A 20,687-nucleotide genomic window follows, 5' to 3' on the forward strand; every position below is an offset into this window, starting at 1 on the left:
CGTCCTCAGCTTAAGGTTATCTCTGTGGTTATTGGGAAAAATAAGAACTTCCCTGACTTTCTGCTCAGCCTCAAAAATAATGAAGATCAAAGTTCCTCCTGAGATTCCCTCATCTTCCCACCCATTTTTTTATGTGTGTGCATATAAATATATGCTTTCTGGGTGGCACAGTGGTAAAGAATCCACCTGCCAATGCAGGAGACACAGATGTGGGTTCGATCTCTGGGTTGGGAAGATCCCTAGAGTAGGAAATGGCAACCCACTCCAGTATTCTTGCCTGGACAATCCCATGGACAGAGGAGCCTGACAGGTTACAGTCCATGGGTTCATAAAGAGTCAGACACAACTGAGCAAGCACAAAGAAATGTTACATTTATAAACTTCACTTAGCTCACAGAATGTTTCCTTTTGTCAATCGCAGTACATTGGAATACAGATATGTTACTTTTCCTATATCATTAAAAAAAATTAATTCAATAATGGAGGAAGGAGTCAAGTGTAAAAAGAAAATCTATTAAACTTTCTATAAGAAAATACAAATGAATAACTCTCAGATCTATGGATAAAGCAAGAATTTTCATTTAAAAGCAACAGTGGAATTCACAAATGATAACAGTTTTGACTATAAAAATGTGTCAAGAATTAACATAATAATTAAACTAAACATCAAAACAAGGAAATAAAGTAATACATTATTGGGGAAAAATATAAGACTGGTATTCTCGACCTGTATACAATTAGTGATTATTTTAAAAGAATCTGGGTCAGGTTTCTGGTTTTCATAATTGGGTGCCATTTAATGAGATGTTAGGAACTAGAAGAGGGAACCGACTTCTGTAGGGAAATGAGTTTGAAGGTATATGTGGTACAACAGTAAGGTGTGGAGTACACAGATGATTAAATTCATAGCTCTGGGGTTCTGGGCTAAAAAGGCATAGTAGGGAGACAGACATCTGACACCAAAAAAAGGGCATTTTGTTCACTTCACATGGACAAAAGGAATGAAATCCACCTAATCCCCCATATTGTTGCTGATAACCTGGACAACTAAACCTTTCTACTCTGATTTTTTTATTACTGTAATTACCATGATTATTATCAAAGAAGATTCAATACTATCTTGACAACCCAATATTTAAAAAATATGTTCTGTTTGGAAGTGCTCTTTTAGAAAATTCAAGTTTCACCCTGAGAATTTATTTTCAAGGCAAGTTTTTTAAAAGACTGGGCTCTCAAGCTTTCCTATTATAAGAAAGAAGGAGGGAGGGAGAAAAGAAGGAGAAGGGCGGGGGGGGAGGAGGAGGGGAAGGGAAAGGAGAAAGAAGTAAAGTCATGCACAGGCACATGAAATGTTTCTAAGTATGTCTCTTCTCTCTCCTACTCCAGTGAGTGTGACACAAAAGATGAAGGGAATATCGTCAGAAACAAGGGTCAACATCAGACATGGTGTGAGCCTCACTGGATGCATAAAGATAAGGCTGAAGGGAGCTGATTCTAAGATAAGCCAGTAAAACAATAGTAACTATCGAGATAAAGATTTTTTTTTCTTTTTGAGAAGGATAAAGTTTCTTTTGGAATGAACCAGGCAGAGAATACAAGTAAAGCAGCCTGTTTCTTAGCAAGAGTATACTCAAAGTAATCCAGGGATTATACCAGTCCTCCAGTCAGAGCAGCCCTCCACTTGGGAGATGTAGGGAACCTAAGGCAAAGAGAGCCTAAAAAGCAATCAGAGTTGCTTTCCTTTTTTTTTTTTTTTAATGTGTTTTCATTGTACTGGGTTGGCCAAAAAGATTATTTACGTTTTTCCACAGGATCATAGGGTTAGGGTTAGAGTCTCATGGAAAAATATGAATGAACTTTTTGGCCAAGGCATAGGTTACATCACCAGATGGCCAACACGAAAATCAGACTGATTATATTCTTTGCAGCCAAAGATGGAGAAGCTCTATACAGTCAGCAAAAACAAGACCAGGAGGTGACTGTAGCTCAGATCATGAACTCCTTATTGCCAAATTCAGACTTTAATTGAAGAAAGTGGGGAAAACCACTAGACCATTCAGGTATGACCTAAATCAAATCCCTTATGATTATACAGTAGAAGTGAGAAATAGATTTAAGGGACTAGATCTGTTAGACAGAGTGCCTGATATGCTATGGACAGATGTTTGTGACACTGTACAGGAGACAGGGATCAAGACCATCCCCAAGAAAAGAAGTGCAAAAAAGCAAAATGGCTGTCTGAGGAGGCCTTACAAATAGCTGTGAAAAGAAGAGAAGTGAAAAGCAAAGGAGAAAAGGAAAGATATACCCATTTGAATGCAGAGTTCCAAAGAATAGTAAGGAGAGACAAGGAAGGCTTCCTCAGTGATCAGTGCAAAGAAGTAGTGGAAAACAATAGAATGGGAAAGACTAGAGATCTCTTCAAGAAAATTAGAGATACAAGGGAACATTTCATGCAAAGATGGGCTCATAAAGGACAGAAATGGTATGGACCTAAGAGAAGCAGAAGATATTAAGAAGAGGTGGCAAGAATACACAGAACTGTACAGAAAAGATCTATATGACCAGATAATCAGGATGGTGTGATCATTCACCTAGAGCCAGATATCCTGGAATGTGAAGTCAAGTGGGCCTTAGGAAGCATCACTACGAACAAACCTAGTGGAGGTGATGGAATTCCAGTTGAGCTATTTCAAATCCTAAAGGATGATGCTGTGAAAGTGCTGCACTCAATATGCCAGCAAATTTGGAAAACTCAGCAGTGGCCACAGGACTGGAAAAGGTCAGTTTTCATTCCAATCCAGAAGAAAGGCAATGCCAAAGAATGCTCAAACTACTGCACAATTGCACTCATCTCACATGCCAGTCAAGTAAGGCTCAAAATTCTCCAAGCCAGGCTTCAGCAATACGTGAACCATGAACTCCCTGATGTTCAAGCTGGTTTTAGAAAAGGCAGAGGAACCAGAGATCAAATTGCCAACATCCGCTGGATCATGGAAAAAGCAAGAGAGTTTCAGAAAAACATCTATTTCTGCTTTATTGACTATGCCAAATCCTTTGACTGTGTGGATCACAGTAAACTGTGGAAAATTCTGAAAGAGATGGGAATACCAGACCACCTGACCTGCCTCTTGAGAAACCTATATGCAGGTCAGGAAGCAACAGTTAGAACTGGACATGGAACAACAGACTGGTTTCAAATCGGGAAAGGAGTACGTCAAGGCTGTATATTGTCACCCTGCTTATTTAACTTATATACAGAGCACATCATGAGAAACGTTGGCTGGATGAAGCACAAGCTGGAATCAAGATTGCCAGGAGAAATATCAATAACCTCAGATATGCAGATGACACAACCCTATGGCAGAAAGTGAAGAACTAAAGAGCCTCTTGATGAAAGTGAAAGAGGAGAGTGAAAAAGTTGGCTTAAAGCTCAACAATCAGAAAACGAAGATCATGGCATCTGGTCCCATCCCTTCATGGCAAAAAGATGGGGAAACAGTGGCTGACTTTATTTTCGGGGGCTCCAAAATCACTGCAGATGGTGACTGCAGCCATGAAATTAAAAGACGCTTACTCCTTGGAAGGAAAGTTATGACCAACCTAGATAGCATATTAAAAAGCAGAGACATTACTTTGTCAACAAAGGTCTGTCTAGTCAAGGCTATGGTTTTTCCAGTAGTCATGTATGGATGTCAGAGTTGGACTACAAAGAAAGCTAAGCACTGGAGAATTGATGCTTTTGAACTGTGGTGTTGGAGAAGACTCTTGAGAGCCCCTTGGACTGCAAGGAGATCCAACCAGTCCATCCAAAAGCAGATCAGTCCCGGGTATTCATTGGGAGGACTGATGTTGAAGCTGAAACTCCAATACTTTGGCCACCTGATACGAACAGCTGACTCAACTGAAAGGACCCTGATGTTAGGAAAGATTGAGGGCCGGAGGAGAAGCGGATGAGAGAGGATGAGATGGTTGGATGGCATCACCAACTCAATGGACGTGAGTTTGGGTGGGCTCCGGGACTTGGTGACAGACAGGGAGGCCTGGCGTGCTGCAGTCCAAGGGGTTGCAAAGAGTCAGACACAACTGAGCGACTGAACTGAACTGATAGGTTTACAGGGCTTCCCGGGTAGCACAGTGCTAAAGAATCCACCTACCAACATAGCAGATGCAGGTTCCATCCCTGTGTGGGGAAGATCCCTGGAGTAGGAAATGTCTACCCACTCCAGTCTTCTTGCCTTCAGAATTCCATGGACAGAGGAAGCCTGGCAGGCTATCATCCAAGGGTTCACAAAAAGTCAGATGTAACTAGCTCATGCTCATTCACACACACACACACACACACACAGAGACACGTACACATTTACAAAGTGAGATAGCATTAAGTAAAAAAGATCTCATTTAAAGAAAGAATCATTATTTACTTATAAGTGGCCAGTCATATGCAATGAAGTGTTTCAAATGACCGAGGAAATAACAAAAGTGTTTTTGATCTCGCTTCTTATTCTCTGGGCTTCAAAAATCTTTGAAATCCAGCCACCGGAGACAGAAGAATGGAAACTTTACCTAGCCTGAGCTCTCTACTGTCTTAGTAAACACTTCACCTCCTGAACAAGTTCTACACTTCTGTAAACTGAGTTCCACCAGGAAAGAACCCTCAACTTAAAGCCCATACCACTGTGAATTCGAATTTATCCAAGTTACAGAATTTCACAAAGAAAAGCAACTCTATTTTCAGCCCTAATTGCAATTAGCCAAGAAAACAAGTACACTTGCAAGGGGTCATGCTCCGAAGTTCTTTCTGGAAGAAAATGGTTGGGAATTTGTATTCCACGTTCCCACAGAAACGATGTTAAATAATACTTGAGCCCACAAAAGCTTACTGACCTCATCGCTGTCTCTAAGGCATAAAAACAACTGGCAGGACCAGGCAAGGTCCCTCAGCAAGGAGTAGGGTGTGCTCCTTCTAGCACCTGGCTTCTCTTTCTTTTTCTCTCACCAACACATTGGTTTGTGTGTGTTTTTTTTTTTCATTTATCTTCATTATAAATTATTTTCATTTATCTTTTTAAAATTGAAGTATAGCTGATTTACAACGCTGTGTTAATTTCTGCTGCACAGCAACATGATTCAGTTATACAGATATATGCATTCTTTTTTATCGTCTTTTCCATTATGGTTTATCTCAGCATATAGACTATAGCTCCCTGTGCTATAGAGTAGGACCCGGCTGTTTATCCATTCTATGTGATAGTTTGCATCTGCCAGCCCCAAACTCCCGGTCCATGCCTTCCCCAACACCTCAGCAATCACAGGTCTGTCCTTTACATCTGTGAGTCTTTTTCTGTTTCATAGATAGGTTCATTTTAAGGACTACTTTCTGTTATACACCTTCTGCAGTTCAGCAGCGATCACTCAAGAGGCTATTCGGGAAAACCACTGCCACCTACTCACATGGAATTGCTCTGCCAAAAGTTATTAGGGGCTTTCTAATCTCCACGTCCAGTTATTTCTCTGAAAAATTCAAGTTTCCTGACTTCTGACCTCTCTGTTGTTGTTTTCAGCTAGCTCTCTCTCTCCCTCTCACTTCCTCTCTCTGAACTTTCCCCTATTCCTGTCTTACCTCTTGACCACTTCTCTTTCTCACTGGTTGATGCCCTCCTCTGCCCAGTTTTAAATGCTGGTGTTGTCTGTGTTCTACCATAGGCCCTTTTTTTAAATTCTGCTTCTTTATTAGAGGGAGACTGACTTGTTCTCATAATTTAAAATGCCTGGCACATAATAAGTGCTTTCACTTTTATCCTTCAAAACCCAATTTAAATATTACCTCTTTCCCAAAGCCTTAGCGAACCTCCTCCACACTCCCTTCTTCACCAGAAGAATCCTCTGTCATTTGTGCTCTCCAAGCACTTAATACAAACTTCTAGTATAGCCATCAGCAATCAGCATAACCTATTCTGTCTTAATAGGCTGGTCTCCTGCACCACACTGTGAGCCCCTCAACAGAAGGGTTGATTGCATTGAATTCTATTCGATAAGCATCAGTAAGTGTGACCACTTCATGATCAAGCTCAGATCTACAGGTCAAGCAAAGAAATAGAAGACCTGGGGCATGTCACGATCCATAAAATGTGATCTTTGCCACCAAAGAACTTAAGTCACATTTGAGTAAAAAAGACAGATATCAAAATCAATAACTAAACACCAGGAGGCGGAAATGCAATATTCATTCATTCAATCCACCCATAGATATCAAGTGCCAAGCATTGTATAAAGTGCTAGAGATACAGGATAAACAAGACAGACAAGGAAAGGAGACATGGAATTATATTTTAATGATCCTTTGAAGTACCTGAAACTGCTGCTTCTATGTCAGACCTTTCTAACAAAGGATTTCTCATTATCCTTCTACATTGGACTTGACTTTTTCAGTTGTTCCTTCTTAGTCATTTCACATATGATGCAAGATTTATGAAGCAACAGCTTTTTCTATCTCCCAAAGAATCAAGTAAATGAGTTAAAATGTACTTAATAGCTTTTAGGAGATTATTTTAAGAGGTAACAGACTAACATAAACATGTAATTAAAAAAATTACACAAGTCTTAAAGAGGGGCTAAAAAATAAAAAGTTAAATAGTTCCATGATTATTCTTAGCTTAAATGAAAAAGCATGCTAAGCTCCAGCTCATAAATAACTATACAATATGTTGGGCTCAGGAAGGCATTTTCCTGGCGACCACATATTACAAACACATTATAGCTCACATGTTGGGCAATACTTTCTTCTCTGGCTAAAGGGGACAATTACAAGACTTGAGAAGGTAATTCTCATAGACTAAATATATTGTCATCAGAAGCTTATAGTCAGTCCAAGTCTTAAATAGAGCTTTCAGAATTTAGACCAGGTAACTGAAAACCGAAAGCAGATCAGGACCTTGGATTCTCCAATCATAGTTGTTTGGGTTTTTTTTTCCCCCTCAGTTAATACTCTTAGAAAATCTTCTGAAATTAAGTTGGCTTATCCTCTGGCATGGAATCTTTTTAGGGAACACACTCTAGCTCCCCTGACAAATACACCAAGGAGAATCAGCCCCAGGAAAGTGGAATTTAAAAACAGAAAAATCAAGACTGCTTCATACATCTGTCTCTGCAAACTTATTCCAACATGTCTAATGATATTTTCAGAGCACAAACCTATTAAATAATGGTAGGTCCGGGAAAATTAAGGCATGCCAACATACAAATATCATAGTATAATTTTGTTCAAAATTCCCAAATGGTGTCACAACATAGTGGCACAACTGTTCTTGTTTTGTGTGAACAACTTAGTTGTTTCTGATGATGGTGTCTGGTCCCTCTGGGGCTAATTCCAAGATTGAAAATGAATGGAGGGCTTTCCTGGTGGCTCAATGGTAAGGAATGTGCCTGACAGTGCAGGGGACATGGGTTCGATTCCTCATCAGGGAAGATCCCACATGCCACAGAGCAACTGGGCCCGTGCACCACAACTACGGAGCCTGTGCTCTAGAGCCCGGGAGTTACAACTACTGAAGCCCGAGCACCCTAGAGCCTGTGCTCCACAATAAGAGAAGCTACCGCAGTGAGAAGCCCGTGCACCAACTGGAGAAAAGCCCACGTGATAATGAAGCCCCAGCAGCAATGATGACCCAGCACAGCCAATAAATAAATCTTATAAATGAATGGAAATGCTAACCTCTCAATTCATCCTATCCTGTAAAACTGACAGCTAGTGGGAAGTATTAACACAGAGAGCTTAGCTCTTTGATGACCTAGAGGGCTGGGATGGGGTGGGGTAGGAGGGAAATAAGTAATCAGGAGAAGCTACCAGTCTTGGATAATCAAGAGATTATCCATCATGAAATATGCTCATATATATTTAACAAGATGAAATCTGCTTCTTTAATAAAATCTGACCAGATGTAGAGTCCTGAACTCACTGAAGCTTAAAAATTGTGAAGAAGCACTTTTCTTATCTAACTTTCACCAAACAGTGAAAATATGTGTTAATGCTGGAGGAAAACCAAAGAGATAGAGCAATATCTTAACTTTGGTTCCAAGTGTTTAAGCGATTTGGCTCATGTAGAAAAGTGTTGCTCTCATGTTATCAAATTTTACCTTCTCCAAGATTTCCTAAAGGGGCACCAAATGATAGTTATAAATGTAACCATAAAACTCCACGAGGTTTCTTAAGCTCAGTCACCTACAATTCTTGTCTGCCATTTGTCTGACTTCTGTTCCCTTAAACAAAGAATCAAAAACAGAATTTTGTCTGAGTTTTTAAACGTTCCATAAATCCAAGCAAGCCATTCCTTAACCCTATTATTTGTGAATACTGATGAATATTTACATGTTAGCAGCTTGTAGATGCTCCTGCAATTTACCTTCTTAATTGGCACATATTTGCATCTAACTCATTGCTTCAAAAGAACCTTAAAAAGTGAACTTTGTAAACATATTATGTTTATGATAAATACAGATTTTGTCACTTATACCTTGATGTGAGGGCTTCCCTGCTGGCTCAGTGGTAAAAAAAACCTGCCTGCCAATGCTGGAGACTTGGGTTCAATCTCTGGCTCGGGAAGATCTCTTGGAGAAAAAAACGAAAACCCACTCCATTTGCCTGAAAAAAATCTACTTGCCTGGAAAATCCCATGGACAGAAGAGCTTGGCAGGCTACCCAGTCCATGGGTTCAAAAAGAATCAGACACAACTTAGCAACTAAATAAGAACAACAACTTTGATGTGACATAAATCAGTCAAAATTAACACTTATGAACAAGTGTGCCACTCACTGGAATATATGCTCGAAGGACCAGTCAACACTAACAAAATACTCCTGGAAATTAAGTGTTAAGTCAAACGCATAGCTGACTGTGCAAAAGATTTCATAATGCTGACAAGCCTTAATTTTAGACTTTGGAAACAACAAATGGAGATATGCAGGTCAACATTCTAGTAAACACAGCAGGATCAGTCCTTGGTAACCCACTCACATGTCATATTTAATGATTAAATAAATGTTCTACACTACTGCATTTATAAAGGAAAGAGGAGTCTAGGATTCTGCTTAGAGTCAAGCCTAGCCTTTCCTTTCCAACTTTATTTCAGATTTACCAACTGCCAAATGTACTTTAAGCACATAGGCTATTGGCAGTACTAAGTTGCTGGGCAAGAAAAGTTAAGCCAACTATTCTCGCCATAACTCACGTGCAAGCTACAAGACTGTTCTCGAATTTCATTAGGTCAAGCCAAGCAACTTACACCCCAATCCTGTTTTGCAACTAACAACACACACACACACACACACACACACACACACACACACACACACGCACACAAAGAGATACATTAGGTTGTAAAGCCAGATTCTGCCCCTCTGTATGGCCTAGAAATCTTTTCTTACCCTGACTGTATATAAATAGTTAACAGTAAATGGACCAAGAATTAGTTTCGAAAAACTAAAATCTTACTGTCCAGATCTGATTATCTGAATTTTCACTGGATCAACCAAAGCTAGTTTCCCAAGATCAATTTCTAGAAATCTAAAAATTAACTTGATAGAGCTAACATACATCAATTGTATGCATGTGACTCAAAAACAATTAGAAAGGTCATGCAAAGTATACATTAATAACTATCATTAGGAACTTCAAAGCTAGCCCAGATTTCAAACTTAGTCATTTTTATGTATACCGTAATATAGACACAGTTCTGCATGCATCACTGTATCTAATACATGTCTGCCATTCAAATTCCATTATCTACATGAAATTCTGGACAAGCCATTCAGTAACTCTGCATTCAAGCTGACTATTTCCTGTCAACCAAGGACCATACATAGACCCCAGGTATTATCAACAAACAAGCAACACAATTCAATCATGGACTATACACCTAAGGAATCTTTAATTGATACTACACCACTGGTGTGTTGCAATTACCTAAAATAGCCTCATTTTTTTTTTTCCACAAACTAAAAAGACTAATACAAGAGAATTTTGAGCCAGATCAAATTTCACTACTATAAAAACAAAATATAAGAAAAAAGATTCTAAGTCTCAGGTAGTAACTCTACTTGTTTCTATGAGTCAGTATATAAAAATTCTTCTTTGTTAAAGAATTAATTACAATACTTCCTTGAGGTCAATTTAGTGAGATTCTGTCAATATTTATAAAAGACCTTAAAGTTTTTTAATACAATTGAGTACTTATTTACAGAATTTTGAACATGATACTGATTTCATATAAAAATAAATGAAGAGCCTAATGCATAGTTCACAGATGTGTAAGCTTTTTGTCTTCAATGCATTTTCACATTTATTTTCATAGTAATGTACATTGTTCTCATGTGTCCCATTCAGTGAAATCACCCATATTATGAAGTCTGTAAGAGTTTCCTTGGATTTTTCACTTATTCACTACTTAGAATATCACCTTGCATTTGATAGGCTTATTAAATAATTACTTATTAAATTATTGAATTCAATGGGCACACTGAAAGATCATAAAAGGCAGAAATTACACTCAGCCTAATTCTGTGCACACCTTAGAAAGAAATCTTGCAGATTTTTAAGTAGTCAACTTTAATGTCTATGATGAGAAGGCTGTAATTTAAATGTTCTCAAACAGAAAATTTATTTCTAGGAGACAAGAGAGCATAGTTATAAATGAACAGACTCTGAATTTTGCCTCTCAGCTTTAAGTCCCTCATCTATTTGCATCTGATTTCTATATACGCTGTGAGATAAGAAACCATATTCATTTTTATTCAACTATTATAGCCCCATGAGTTAAATACATTCTCATTTCTCAATAAATAAATGAACAGACTCTGGATCAGACAGCCTCAGATTCAAAACTTGGTTCTATCAAGTGGTACTGGGAAAGTGATTACCTCTGCTGGGTCTCAATTTCCCCATACGTAAAACTGATCTATTGATGCTATCTGCCTCATAAACATTGAGTAAGGTATATGATTGGGCATGTAGAGTGATTGGTATGGCACCCAGCACACAGTAACACATGGTGTTCATTAGGGTAGCACTGGCCTTAAATTGGGCTTCCCTGGTGGCTCAGACGGTAAAGCGACTGACTGCCTATAATGTGGGAGACCTGGGTTCAATCCCTGGGTCAGGAAGATCCCCTGGGGAAGGAAATAGCAACGTAGTCCAGTACTCTTGCCTGGAAAATTCCATGAATGGAGGAGCCTGGTAGGCTACAGTCCATGGGGTCGCAAAGAGTCGGACACAACTGAGCAACTTCACTAGTTGGTTCACTGGCCTTAAACTACAAAGATCAAAGTAACATATCTGGTATGCAGAGTTTTATAGCAAATTTGCCAGTCCTCTAAAATATTATAAGCATTTTTTCCTTGCAAAAGAGAAACCTCTTTGAAGGTGTCTGGACTACTGAAGTTCCTATTAGTAATAATGATTTCCTGGTATATGAATAGAGCTGGGTTTGCAGATACTGTAAGCAACACACCAGTCTATTCTGACTTGGTTCTGGCCAAGCCAAGCTCTGGGAATTATCTGATTAAAACAACAACAACAAAAAAAAAAACCTTTGATTGTCCTTCTAGTGATAAAACCATTTGATAATGCTTGGGGAATAAACATTAAGTTGTATAAAACTGATAGTAATGCAAATAATATCCGTCTGCAGCAATACAAAGAAATATTCTTTGGTAGAGATACAGTTGATTTCCATCCTGTAGAAAAGATTACTCCAACATTTATACTTATAGAATTGTCTTACAGCACATTAGTCAGTTTGGCATCTATTAGCAAATCATTTCAGCATTCCTGTTGTGTGTGTGTGTGTGTGTGTGTGTGTGTCAGAGAAAGAGAGAGAAATCTTGGCTCTTCAGATTCTCCTTATCATGGACCAAGATATTAGAACTGATCCTCTTAAATAGCATATGTGTTTTGAAACGTTTTTCACTGCAAGGGGAAAATACCTGGATTATTCGGAACTCTGAAGACATGAGTTGGACCCCCTACTCAGCCAGTTGATTTATTCTGGCCAAAGTCAAATACCCTTTTTCAAGGAGGAGTTTTCTCAACTGTGACATATAGAGCAACTACACCGTCACATCTACTTATTTTCTGGAGCACATAAGATAATCAAAAGAGGACTCCATTGCATAAAACAACACACATTTACATTATCACCCTCATCTAGCCACATGACATCACCTACACCCTGGTGTGAACAAACTATAAACCTGGAAAACACTCAAAAGATATAGGTAAGAGCTGCCATGGCCCCAAGACAGCGGGAATCACGCTCCTGGTCTTCGATAGCCTCAGCTCTAAACTTACATTTGTCACAAGAAACTGTTTGGAAGGACTGATGCTGAAGCTGAAACTCCAATACTTTGGCCACCTGATGTGAAGAACTGACTCATTTGAAAAGACCCTGATGCTGGGAAAGATTGAAAGCAGGAGGAGAAGGGACGACAGAGGATGAGATGGTTGGATGGCATCACTGACTCAATGGACATGAGTTTGGGTAAACTCCGGGAGTTGGTGATGGACAGGGAGGCCTGGCGTGCTGCGGTCTGTGGGGTCACAAAGAGTCAGACACGACTGAGCAACTGAACTGAACTGAATGTGATATCAAGAGGTACTTGATATGTCATAGCCTGGGTTTCTTTTAATTCTTTGGGGATGACTTTCAAACAAGAAATAGGAGTAACTAAGATTTTGAAGCGACAGTGAATTCTCTCTGATAGCTTCCTCAAAGAGAGGGCTTCCCTCATAGCTCAGTTGGTAAAGAATCTGCCCGCAATGCAGGAGACCTGGATTCGATTCCTGGGTTGGGAAGATTTCCAGAGTATTCTTGCCTGGAGAATCCCATGGACAGAGGAGCCTAGCAGGCTACAATCCATGGCATCGCAAGAGTTGGACACGACTTAGCAACTAAACCACCACCAGGCAAATACCCAGTTTTACATGGTTTGGAGTCAATAGTCAAATTGCCTGACACCCACTAATAATTCACTAGGGTAGTTCCTCTCCATTTCTGTCTCTTAAGAGGTCTTAGAAGAGACTAAAAGTGTTGGAAAATACTAATGTAATTGGTCAGAACCACTTTTACAGCCTTACTGTACCAAAGAATATAACTCGCTTCCTGTATGAATCATATACCAAAGGCAATTGCTTTGCCCATTGTTGATTACCTATTGTAACAGAAAAGGCTGGCATGTAATGAAATGTTTACTGTCACCTTGTGCAACTCCTGAAGCATTTAAGTTACACAGATTGGCTCTGCTAGGATTTCTAGTAGGAGACTCTAAGAATTTAAATTTTTTCTCCTCTCTTCTCTGTCTCCTAAGACTGTCACAAGGTAGCCTGGATTCTGTATCTTTTAGTTTTTATGTTTTCTTCAGAAAAAAAAAATTACAAAATAAAACTCACATTAAGATGTTAGGTACTCACTTTAAAATTTTTTTAGTACAATTCGACAAGGCTTTAAAAATCAGCTCTGCCTCATACCCTCTCTCCTTCTCTAATAATCTGACAAATATTTTGATGAGTTCCTTAAGTCAACATCTCCAGCCAAAGATAAAAGCCAATATATAAAAATAATGAAAGCAGTCAGTGTATTAGAATCATCAGTGGATTTTAAAATAATTTATCATTTTGCTCTGCTTTCCTATTTTTCTTTTATGCCACTAATAAAACTTGCACATCGAACTTTGCTCCCTGAAAATAAGGGGACTCTTTCTTAAACAAAGCCAGTTTCCCCACTTAACTATATCCAGTTTACAGGATGGTGAGGTGGTTTTCTTCAAGATGTACCTTTCCCAAGGCTGTTGGTGACTGGTTTCTTCCTGATACCCGGAAAGCTGTGGTTTCTGCAACACTGTCCACTCCCACCTCACTTACTACAGTCTCAACTCTCATCCTGCCTCAGGCACAGTGGGGTGCTGCTTGAAGGGAACACTTGGGACAACTACTTGCAAAGCAGAACCAGTTGGTACCTGTTGGTGGAAACTCGCATATTCACTGGGCTTTGTGCTTGTCCATCTCCCACTGCTCCACAAAGAAGCCCTGAACCAGTTTTATCCTGCAAGCCAGAAACAGGAACTGAATGGGCCGCTAACCAGGCCTCCAAAACAGGAAGCAGGGGACAGTCCCCGTAGCCACCGGAGGGGAACTAACTCGTAGCAGAGGACTCCCAGAAGGCTGGCAGCAGCCAAGGCCACTGGTGAGACAAAGCCAAGTTGTGTGCCTATAATTAGGCTTCACCTAGAGGTGGAACCGACTGTAACTCTCAACTGACGACTCTCTGAAGCAGACCAAAGGTGACCAAGTTGAGCCAAGGAGCCAGGAGCCTGGGAAACAGGATCAATGATGACAAGCTGCACTTGACTATTTGGGGTAAGAAATGAGTGCCCTACAAACAAGTGTACTCTGTGTTTTGGAGTTTTCTTTTTAGCTTTGCTTTTTTTCTAATTTTCTGGTAAAATCCTTTTTGGAAAATTTTAATTTTGCCTCCAAGAAAGCAAGAGGAGGCACAGTGCTCTGGGCTCCCACAGGGTGGCAATGATATTCAAGCAAAAAACATGAGTGTGGCTCCACTGGGATAATTTTTTTTAACCCCTTCCTAAACTAAACCTTTTTTTTTTTTTTTATGAGTTTGCCGACATTTACTCTTTTGATAATTTTCTAAGGCTTGTTCCTTGGTTGAAGAAAGACTGACTGGAAGTGGGAAGGGACTGTAGGTGGTCTAGATCAGAGGTTCTCAAACACCATTCTGTTGATTGGCATGATAGAGTTTTTTATCCATCATGGCGAAATAGGAAAGAAAATAATAAATAATGCATTTTCCCATATATTTACTGTATGTAAAAAGCTATTCTTTAAGATTATGTTTCCCTAATTTAACATTTTTAAAAATGTCTTTTTAAGAAATAGTGGCTGTAGTTGGCTGGTTTTCGAGTTTTCTTTTTCTTTTTAATATCCTTACTTGGAAAAATAAAATCATGACAAATTCATGTCAGTCTTCAATTTTTTTAAAACCAGTTCACGGGAACCACTATTTAGGAAATACTGACACCACCTTCTCCCTCCAAGTATATGAGACAGTATGGATAAAAGCTTCACTGGATTTAAGAGCAGAAGATGCAGAAGTGGGCTGGAAGACTCTCAGGAACTTCTCATTCTGAGATATACAGGATACAAAGGTTATGTTTGCTTTGTTTTGTTATCAAATAAGATTGGAAGTCCTAGGGACCTGTGCTGGAAGCAAGTGAAACCAAACCCAGAAAGTTCAGATGCCTGTCCAGTGACATGGCCAAATAAGAGACTATTATCACAAGTAAGGTGGGAACACTCCACAGATGAAAATATAAAGGCTAAATTCTTAAAATTTCAACCTGCATATGTTTCCTTCCTGTTCCCCACTGCTGCTACTGGGTGATAGGCTGAGTAAGAGATTGCAATCTACAGAAAGCCTGCCTAAGAGAAAGGCCAGGGGATACAATGGTAGTGAGGGGTGGGGGGAGCGGTGTGGAGGCAGGGAAGGGGAAAGTGGGCAGCCATTCAATTGTGAGCCCCTTGAGAAGGAGTGAGGTGGCCGTGAACAGAACACTCTCCCTGGGTCTTACATCAGCTGGAATTCAAGGACCATAAATAGGTTTGGAAGGGATGAAGGTTAAAGTGTTCCTGGATCCCCTGCTGACATCGCTTCCTCCTTCGCTGAACATCCTTCTTCCTCCCTCACTGTCCAGCCTCCCTCCTCTCCTCGAAACTTCCCAAGTCTTCCTTTGTCCCCTGCCTCACCACAGCCTCTCCTTCCAACACCACCAATCCAAAGTGATACTCCTACATCCAGCCAAGACGCTACCAGAAGCTAGGTGAACACAAGTTACCGATTCTAACTCAGGGCAAGATGGACTCAAAGTCTCAGTTTTAGGTTGGCCAGCAACATAATTTTACTGCTTAAATAGACAAAGAAGCTCCAGACTTCAAGTACATTGAGTTAGGAGGGCTCTTACAGGCTAGACCCAAATCTAACTACCATCTATAATACTGTTTCTAAGAAAAAGTGTGCTTCTGGTTCTAAGCAGCAACCTTAAATCATTTAGGCTGAATGAATGAATATAACTCCTTTATGGTTCAGTTTTCTCATAAGCAAGTAGGGGAATAATAAAGTCTATCCCAGCTATACTTTGCAAAAGTAGTAGTCATTTAAAAAAAAGAAAATAATTTGATTCCCTGCCATGTGGGGCCTGTCTACCTCAGTGGACCAGCTCTACATCACTAACATCTGTATCACTGACATCTCGTAGCTTTTCTAGAAATTTACTGTCTACAATGCAGGGGTCTGGGAGGGGGTATTATTAGCCTGTCAACCAACATCTCTGAGTGATAGTCTTGTATATATGATGAATTTTCATAAAATCTTGGATAGAACATTAGTTTCAAGATGGAAATGAAAGAGAGAATGACAAGGGTAGTCAAAGAACAAACTTGATTATGCTGCTGCTGCTAAGTCGCTTCAGTCGTGTCCGACTCTGTGCGACCCCATAGATGGCAGTCCACCAGGCTCCCCCATCCCTGGGATACTCCAGGCAAGAACACTGAAGTGGGTTGCCATTTCCTTCTCCAATGCATGACAGTGAAAAGTGAAAGGGAAGTTGCTCAGTCATGTCCAACTTAGCGACCCCATGGACTGCAGCCTACCAGGCTCCTCACAATAATCAAATAGGAAAAATCAGTGAAAACTTGTAACTGCAATTTACTCTTTAGAAAACCCTCGTACACATAGAGGGCAGAAGCTTGTAAAAATGTAATCAAACTACTTCAACGCCAATATTCCATTTTAAATGTTGAGGCCCTTGTAAATCCTCCTTGTTCACCATTCTATCTCAGGTTAGGGGTCACCTCTGACCCACCCTTCTTCCAGTTTGATTCTAGGGGCTATTTCCTGGAAGCCCAAGGCAATCCCCGAGGACCCTCACAACCAGGAATCTGCACTTGAATCTGTGCTGTTCATCAACCCTGAACTCCTGGAGATGGCAACATTATACATATACGTGGTTCATTCATCTCTATGAACTGAAGTGATTCCTTTTTAAATCAATACTACTATAATTTTAAAGTACAGAATTTAGGGCTGGAGGGAATCTCAGAGACCAGTTATTACAACACTTCTCTGAGATTTTAAATGATTTGCTCCAGATTAGAGAAGAACCAAGACCAGAATCCAGATCGTGAAACTGTTGTTCAGGTGATCAGTCCTAGCATACCTTGCTGCCTTCCTTTGTAAACTCATAGGATTACATGAAAGAATCCTAGAAATTTAGTTTCATCTCCCCTCTCTCCCTCCATCCCTGATCCAATTGTTTTGGCCACTGAAGGAGACAAAGGACCTTACTCACAATTACATGGTTCAGAGCAGAGCCAGGATAAAGACTCAGACCAAACTAGAGGGATAAAGTTCTTCCCACTATGTCATAACCATTCAACTTTCAAGTGGCAGTAGTAGATGTAGAGAAGAGGTCAGCATGGGGCCAAAACCTTACCAGGCCTGTTTTTGCAAGGCCTGCAAACTAGGAATGGTTTTTCTATTTTTTACATGGTTGAGAAAAAAAAAGAAGAATCAAAAGAACATCACTTTGTGAATAATATGAGATATAAATTTCATAAATCTGACAACATCCATTAACCAAATTTTGTTGGAATACAGCCATGATGATTTATTTAGGTCCTCTTTATGGCTCCGCTTGAGTAACACCTGCAGAGCCGAGGAGGTGTGAGAGACACCTCCAGCGAAATCTACGTTTATGCCATCTGGCCCTTTACAGAGGACAAGCAAGTGCTCTCTTAGAAATCAGAAGTCGAGTTCTACTACTGTTCACCTTGGCCTCCCTCAGTTTAGAAAACAAAACCGATACCATTTTCATTCTATCACATCTTCAACGTTTTCTTGCTGAATGAGAGACCTGAGGGTTCCTGTCACAGGCAGGGGTGAAACTGGGGCCTGCCTAGTTGAGCTCACCAGTGGGATGGGACAGAGCTGGCCCGGAAACACTGGTCTCCCTAGAATGTGCCCTCCTCCCCACTATTCCACAAAGCACACAATGCCTCACAGGGTCCCTGCCAGCTCTCTACCATGAGTTTGACGTTTCCCTCTCTTAATTCTGAGAATAAATCAGTCCAGCTAAATGGAGGTAGCAAGGGTGAAGCCGGACCTTTTAGAGTAAGGCACTCAAAGTGGGACCCTCCATTGACCAGTTATTATCCATGACCTTGAACCAGTGATGGAGCCCTTGGTTTTCTCATCTAAGTACTACTAAGTACTCATACTAAGTACTACTTCCCTCATAAGCTTGTTTGGAGTATTAAATGAGATACATTTCAAATGTCTGGTACCTTCTAATCTTTCTCTCTCCCTTTCCCAGAGATAGTATTTGGAGAATAAACATTACATGAACCTTGTTAGGAGAGTCTTTCAAATTAGTTTAAAGATTATTTTATAAAAAAAAATACCCAATCTATCAAAACAATAAAAATAGGTTTAGCATTTCATTGGGTGTTTTCCTCATATATCTTTCAGTTCTTTGAAGCTTTTTCCAAATTATAATCCAAAAATAAAAATGCTGTAATTTTTAGAAATGTTATATTTATGTAATTTTTACAGCAAGTCACACAAAGAACCGAGCTAAACTATGTTCTACCCATGTCCAGTTATGAAGACTAAGATGGTAAAATACACCAGAACCAGAAAATCCTAGTTTATTTAATCTGGCTTCCTTAACATGAAGTTCTTGTTCTTAAAATATTCAGTTTTGGCTGAATTCCAAGACTGACATAAGCCTTCTTCAGGTGTTCTGAAAAGACTGAAGAGAAAGAATCAGAACTGGAAACAAGATTGGAATATAAAACCTTCTATGTGATCACAAGGCAAGAAACTTATTGTCTGAAAGCACCATTAAATCAAATTTTATGCCCACACTTATAAAAAATATGTATATGTTCTCAACATTGGTTGTACAGGGTGCTAAAGGTTAATTTCAGTAACATGCTTTTCTCTCTAACATTTGCTAACAGATAGCAAATTGCTTCAGTCACTTGAATTGCAGTGACACTTTCTGAAATCTGTAATAGGCTGAAAAGATTTTTCTTCGTGAATTACTCTAGCAGTCACTTTAATGGGCACACTTTAATGGCCAATCTAACTTAGTTACTAAAACTGCATATCAGCGTTTTACATAATGTTAAATTATCTACTTGCCAGCCCATCGGGGTATATGGAGTCATGAAAAACATACTGTGCTCTTTTTCACCAAAATTCCAACAGAGATATCACGCAAATTTAGTGTCAAGTTACAAAAGTTGCTTTTCAAAGTAATTACTTGACAATTCAAATTGGTAAGAGATGGGAAATCAAGCCACTAAACTTCAAGGAAAGGGAGCTGGGAAGATCGTGACATAACATGCAAATTCACACAGATCCGCTCTGCGTGCAGCTGGCTGCGTGGCAGAAGTCAGAATTTTTGTACTCTCAAAAGTACACGGAAAAAAATGAGGACATCTTCTAAAACAGGCACAGGTATATATAGAAGGAAAATGTGGGCCAAATCTAACAGAAGAGAAACCAAAACACTGAATAGGGCAAGGCTGACTGGGACAAGTAACTCGCACTGCAGGCGAACAGAAGTTCTTCAAGAGGACCACACGCACCCCTGGATTCCCAGGGCGGGCCGGCGGCCGGGGGGTCAGACTCTCTGCCCCGAGCTGCGAGCGAGCCGAGCAGTCACGCAGCGCCGCTCGCTGCCCCTAAGGTGGGGCAAGAAGTAAATAAGTAAGATGCTCGATTGCTGCCCAGAAACTGATCGATTTTTCCCATGGGGGCAGGGGGGTGGGGGTGGGAAACAACAGCTTTCCGCCCGCGGTGGCCCCTGACCGCGGAGGCTGGGGCCCTGCATTGTAAAGTCGCACGCACCTGCATTGTAAAATCGGTCCAGCACCGCAGTTTCTCCAAAGTCCAGTTTCCCAAAATGCAGGGTCTCCAGGGCGGCGCCCACCGTCTCGCACGCCTCCCGCAGGCACTGCAGGGCCTCGCTCTCGGCCACCACCAGCTGCCCCTGGCTCGCCTCGTTGATGACATAGGCCACCGTGGTCCGTCGGCCGCCCCCAGAGTTGCCCCGGCACCGGGTGGCGCTGCTCCCAGAGGTGGCACTGGGACACCCGGCGCCGGGAGCGGCGGCACTTTCCACGTTCCAGAAGCTGCCCGGTGGCGGCGGTGGCAGCTGGGTCTCCTCGCCCTCGGCCGCCGTCGCCGCTCCTCCCCTCCGGTAGCTGCCGCTCTCGGCGAAGGGTGGCACGGAGAAAGTGATGCCCTCGCCCGCCTCCGCGCTCATCTCTCCCGGCCGGACTGCCGCGGCGGCGTCTCCCGCCCAGCCGCACCGTCTGGCCAGCCACAGCTCGGGGCTGCTCCGCGCGCGCCTGGCTAAGCAGCTGCCATCCCGCGTTGCGCCTTCCGCGCCGCGCCGCCGCCTCCTCTCCGGCGCCCTCTCCCCCGAAGGGACGCCGCTGCCCGGCGGCGGCTCGCCCCTCCTCGGCGCCTCCGTGGCCGCGCCGCTCGCCCGCTGCAGGGTGTAGAGTACAAGGGGTGGGGAGCCGGGCTGAGCGGGAAGGGACAGGGCTTCC

The 20,687-nt window shown here is 41.3% G+C and overlaps 1 protein-coding gene across 1 annotated transcript in view; it reads right to left on the reverse strand.

The window, feature by feature from the left end:
- MAP3K5 (mitogen-activated protein kinase kinase kinase 5) overlaps positions 1-20,398 on the reverse strand; it is a 228,083-nt gene extending 207,685 nt beyond the window's left edge. The window contains exon 1 of the mRNA XM_068985123.1: positions 19,981-20,398. Within this exon, the coding sequence (XP_068841224.1) occupies positions 19,981-20,398 (418 nt within the window). The remainder of the gene's footprint in view (positions 1-19,980) is intronic.
- Positions 20,399-20,687: the final 289 nt, after the last annotated feature.

Source organism: Capricornis sumatraensis, chromosome 13, assembly GCF_032405125.1.
Source record: "Capricornis sumatraensis isolate serow.1 chromosome 13, serow.2, whole genome shotgun sequence".
Lineage (NCBI taxonomy): Eukaryota > Metazoa > Chordata > Mammalia > Artiodactyla > Bovidae > Capricornis > Capricornis sumatraensis.